Here is a 5,798-nt window from a genome sequence, read left to right on the forward strand (position 1 = left end):
AATAAAAATACCCCAAGTTAAAGTAACATCTTTGGACTTACACATTGACCCAGCCATTTATTCCGGTTTCCATATTTGGAGCCAGGTAGACATTTTCCTTAACGAGGGACAGTAGACACTTGGTTTATGGGGTTTTGCCTTCTTCTGGATCAACATGGTAAGATTATAGGTTGGACTTGATGAAGCTACAATGTATTCTACCTTATCAAGTATGTTACATTTCATGATGTTTTCAAGGCCGAGTATGATTTTCTACTTTGGTAAGACCAAACAACGAATTTTCAATCCTGTCCTGTCCTCTTTCTCAAGGCATTCTGTCCACCCATTACATCTATGGGAACCTTTGTAATCAAACCTGGAGCTCAGATATGAAGATGACCTGTTAGAGTAACTGGGACTCGCACATAGACTTGCTCCTGCTCCTGAGTTCCTTATTCATTGAGTCCTCATTGAAAGCCTTCTCCAATATGGACTGGATGGACCTCCAGAAATTAGCCTTAAAGTCCCGACCAATAAAAACATAGAGAAAAGGATTAATGGCACCGTTCATGAAGGCCAGGCCGATAGAAAGCGGAAAACCAACACGAGTTCCATAGTACAGATCATCCATGGTACCATCTTCCCGATAAGTTGAATACAATTCCAGGAAGGAGAAAATATGATAAGGAACCCAACAGATGAAGAAGCAAACTATGACAGCGACTATGACTTTGAAGGGCTTGGAAGAGGTGGTCATGCGATTTCGATGGATTCGTAGGGCGATCACCGTATAACATGCAACAATGATGGTGAAAGGAATAACAAATGCTATGAGGAACCTCAGTGTGACTATTCCCTCGTGTAAGGACCTGCCACCATCTTCCGTTCCACCAAGTTTAAAGTTGTCATAGCAGCGGGTGCTTCCAAATTTCTCAAAGGTGTCTCGAATTACATAGTAGGGTGAACTACATAGAACAGACAGGATCCAAATAACCACCACAATGACTAAAGCCAATGTTGGAGTTCGGTGGTTTTGACACCAAACCGGGAAGATGACAGAGACAAAACGGTCCATGCTGATGGCGGTGAGAAGGAAGACACTTGCAAATACGTTAAGGTAAGCCAGGGTGCTGTTGAACTTGCACAAGAATTTCCCAAAAATCCAATGAGAGCCATTTATTATGTAAAATATATTAAAAGGGAGAAACAATGTGAAGGCGAAGTCAGAGATTGCTAAATTAAGGAACCGAATGACGTTGACTGTCTTCTTCATCCTGAAGGTTGTCAACCAGATGACCAGACCGTTCCCTGTCGTTCCCAGTAAAAAAGCCAAAGTGAAGACCACCAAAGAGAAGTAGGTCAGAGGGGAAAAGTCATAATAATTAGGGGAGGGTTTAGTGGTATTGGCAGATGTGATATCCAGAAGTATAATACCGGAGGTTGGAGGAACTCTTCTGACGTCCTCCATAACGTCAGCCATGGTTGTTGGAAGAGTTCTTCAAAAATATCTATAAATGTGAAAAACAAAAATTGTTAAAAACAATAAATAAAATTCACAATTTTCAGATGTATTTAAAATAATGTCAGCCGAGAGCTTTATTAATATGTCTGCGCTCTAACAGTCTTTTAAGGGGTTAAGTATACAGATACAGTGGTGGTTCGGCACCCAGATCCCCCATCGATCTGCTGATCTAAGCAGCTGATACAGAGAATGGAGCAGACAGCAGACAGCTGCAGTAACCTGATCTGGCCACTAGTCTGCCCTGACACCCCCACTGATCTGATATTGATGCCCATTCCTAGGATAGGACATCAATCATGTAGCATGTTAAGGAAAAGAGTCTATTTTTGTTTTGTTTTTTCTATTGTTACAATTTAACAATTAACAATTTTAAGCTAAGGGCTTGTTTTTTGTGAAAGGAGTTTTATTTCTCACTTGCACCGTTTTGGGAAACATTTAACTTAATGATTAAATTACATTGGCTTTCTCTTAGGTGGATGATGAGGAAAAAGTCAGTTTTGCTACCTGGAGCGGGACATCACCGTATTACATAGTAGTTACAATGTAGTTACATTTATTTGCAGTTTTTGTATGTTATAGGATTCTTGCCAAATAAAGTTACTTATTTGCAAAAACTAATTTATTTTAGTGTCACCATGTTCTGATAGCCATATTGTTTTTCCATCATCTGAACTGTGTAAGATCTTGTTTTTTACAGGATGAGCTGTGGTTTCTGTTGTTAATATTTTGGATTATAAATTTGTAATCTGTTTTTTTTTTTTTTTTTTTGAGACATTTTGTCCAAAAACAGCAATTTAGTTTTATTTTCTTTTTATTACATTCACTATGTGGTATAAATGATGTTTTTTTGGGGGGTGGGGGTTGGCAGTGGGGGGTGTTACAGACAGGTCAATACCAAATATTTTCATTTTTATAATTTTTCTTCAAAATAATAAAAAATATTTGGGCCTCCACCCGAGGTCTATGAGTGGACCTCATCAGTCACATGGGCATACTGAGCACCATGACATCACAGAGTAGACCAAGAGAGAACATCAGACACCACCAGGAGGACCAGAAGGGGTGCGGGAAGATGAGTATAAATGTTTTGTTTTTAATTTTTTTACACCTCCCCTGGGCCCTACCTATTATCAAACCCCTCTGAGATTTGGATTTATGCAAACTTATTCAATGTGAAACAAATCAGGGACCCAAGTCGCCGGAACCTGAAACAAAGCAACTTATGTTGCCCACGTCTAAGTTTTACCTGTTTGCAGATGAATCAGACCACATACTCTATGGGACAGTGAATATATTTTTAGGCCACAAATGTTACCCAACAATAATATATCCTATTAGAGAAAAATGCTTCTTTCTCCATTTATCTGGCTCTTTTCCGGATAACTTCTACACCATCATACAACACAGCTGGCCCATTGTATAAACCCTAATACCTCTTGTGTCCCCCTAATAGATTGTAAGCTCTTGTGAGCAGTGCCCTCCCTCCTATCGTGCTAATTTATGTCTTATTTTGTCTTTATAGGAACCCCTTTGACTTGTAAAATACTGCAGAATACGTTGGCTAATGAGTTAGACTTCCTGGACTGTAGACTGATACATTGTAACAAACTCATTCACTGACAGCAAGGAATTATCTTGAAAATGGTGACAATTTCCACATAAAGTCTATCAGAGAGTCGTAGAATCCTCCTTTATATGTTACCGATACAAAATCAGAAATTTCATTAAGTTTTACATAAACCATCAATATCTGTTGGACAAAATTTGTTGCAATTTCGTCTCTGCTGTACAGTCTTGTACGTACATGGGGCACTCACCTGGAGATCTTGAGGATTTGCTTCTTATATCAACTCTTCGGTCCCTTTACTAGTTAATTATGTGCAGATACGAGTCCGATATATATATATAGACCCTCGGCTGTTACTTCATCTTTTCTTTAGAAGCAGAATCTTCCCCTCCGTGGTACAGATGCTTATCAATGCTGTGCACTGCTGTAATGACATAAATAAGTGAACCCCTGATATAGTATACAGTGTAATCTGTAGTCAGGACCACAACTGATGATGGGACCAGACCGGTCAGTAACTGGGATCACTGGATCTGGTAATAGGCTCATTGCCCAACAACCAGAAGTAAAGCGCACACAAGGAACAGGAAGTTCCCCGAGCACCGGAGATGTCATTGCGACACCCTGACCAAAGCTGTCCTTATTGACTATGTATGTAATCTTCTACGTGTTTAGCAATACTGCACAGAACAAGCACAAGATACAGATGCAATGCAAGTATATGCAGACTCAGACTGGCCCACAGGGGAACAGGGGAAATGTTTGTGGCCCCTAAATCATGGAGGGTCCACAACTTATACCTCTACATGTACAAGTACACAGCACAGTACACTCACTGCACTACATGAGGATGGGCCGTATACAGCATGTCAGTAAGGTTGAGCCAATCTTGACTTTTCAGGATCGATTTTGAAATCCGATTTCCGATCATTTTTCATTCGAACCCGATCTCGATCCCAATTCCGATCCCAATGCAAGTCAATGGGATTTTTTTACTAATCGGAGATCGGATTTTAAAAGCAATCCTATTCACTATACAGCATGGAATCTAACAAGTGAACACTTTAATTGTTAGAATCCATGCTGTGTAGTGATTTTTTTGTAATCACTAAGTAGCCACAGGATTTTTTATTAATCCTCTTGCTACTTAGTCCCCCCTGGTGTCCACTTACCTGCAGAGATGGCTGGTCCGGTGCTCGGTGTTCTCGTTCTTCTTCGCCTCGCTGCCCCCTGTCTCCCAGGTTAGGAGAGTGTGGGCGGGTACTGGGAGGGGAGAAGTCACGTCTTCCTGACCTGTACCCGCCCACACTCTCCTAAGCCACAAGCCCCACCTTCTTCCTAGCTCTTTAAATACTAACCTGGAGGGGGCCACACGGTGGCTCAGTGGTTAGCAATGCAGCCTTGCAGCGCTGGAGTCCTGGTGTTCAAATCCCGCCAAGGGCATAAAACCATCTGCAAGGAGTTTGTATGTTCTCCCCGTGTTTGCATGGATTTCCATCCCATATTCCAAAGACATACTGATAGGGAAAAATGTACATTGTGAGCTCAATGTGGGGCTCACAATCTACATTTAAAAAATAAAAAAATTAAAAAAAATACTAACCTGGGAGGAGTGGGCAGCGAGTCGAAGAAGAACGAGAACACCGGGCACCGGACCAGCCATCTCTGCAGGTAAGTAGCTACTAGAGATGTTAGCTAGTCTCCCATTAGAATGAATGGACACAGCCGGCGCGCAGTGGGTTAAGGCTGTGTGCTGGCTGCTTCCATTCATTCCTATGGAACCGCAGCGAGCCTTCACACTGAGTATACACTATATACTCAGTGTGAAGGCTAAGCAAAGCATTGTGGGAAATACTACCGATCTCGATCCCACCTAAAAAGATCGTGTTCGGAATTCCGATGGCAATCGTGAAATTTTCTCTTTCGCTGATTGGAATCCGATCTTTTCTGAACACGATCGCTCAACCCTACATGTCAGTCATCCTATGTGATCATATAATAATCAGGGGGAGTATATACTGCAGAGGCATTGGGTGGCTGAGATAATACCAGACTGATGGTATTGTTCCCACCTGGGTCAGGTCTTTTGACATCACTGTAGGGGCCACAAGCACCAAATTTTGGGGTATCTTGCTGCACCTTCTGATGTATAAGCACAAATCCCTGACTCAGGAGCAAAGAGAACCTCAGCTCAAGGAAAGAGTCGATCAACGAACGACAGACATTGTAGATACTTTACCTGCCCGTTGACTGTGTACGTTGGCGCTGTCCATGCTTAACCCTACATGGACGCAAAACAAAAACAAAAATTTCCACAACATGGAGCTTTAGCCTTATACTCGAATGGTTGAAGATTTGGACATTGCAATGACATTTGCATAATACTTTGTAACATGAAGTAGAAAGAACCTAAAGCACCTAATATAGAAAATGAATTGTAAACCATTTTTGGCACAAGTTACACCAGAATTCTGACATATTTTCATGAGTTATTCGGCCCCAATATCTCATTGTATAAGCAAAAATCACATGAGGTTGTCTTGGGGTGAAGTCGATGAGGTGTCAGTGACCGGAGTAAAGAGATGATGAAACATCACTGCATGTGGTTGTACGGCTGATACAAAATAACTTCTATTACTTTCTAGTTCCCATTTCCAGTTGCATTTGGGATTTTTAAAAGCAAATATTATTTGAAGATTTTCAAGGTGATACATATAATATACATAGAAG

The 5,798-nt window shown here is 41.2% G+C and overlaps 1 protein-coding gene across 1 annotated transcript; it reads right to left on the reverse strand.

Annotated features, from left to right (window-relative positions):
* Positions 1-382: 382 nt before the first annotated feature.
* On the reverse strand, positions 383-1,459 carry LOC142210205 (chemerin-like receptor 1). The gene has a single exon (XM_075279230.1). It carries the CDS (start codon positions 1,457-1,459, stop codon positions 383-385), a length of 1,077 nt encoding a protein of 358 aa, XP_075135331.1.
* Positions 1,460-5,798: the final 4,339 nt, after the last annotated feature.

The sequence above is a fragment of the Leptodactylus fuscus genome, chromosome 6, assembly GCF_031893055.1.
Source record: "Leptodactylus fuscus isolate aLepFus1 chromosome 6, aLepFus1.hap2, whole genome shotgun sequence".
Classification (NCBI taxonomy): Eukaryota; Metazoa; Chordata; class Amphibia; order Anura; family Leptodactylidae; genus Leptodactylus; species Leptodactylus fuscus.

What these genes read in the sequence shown, in the direction of transcription:
- LOC142210205 (XM_075279230.1), bottom strand. Translation starts at nt 1,459, where the DNA reads ATGGCTGACGTTATGGAGGACGTCAGAAGAGTTCCTCCAACCTCCGGT.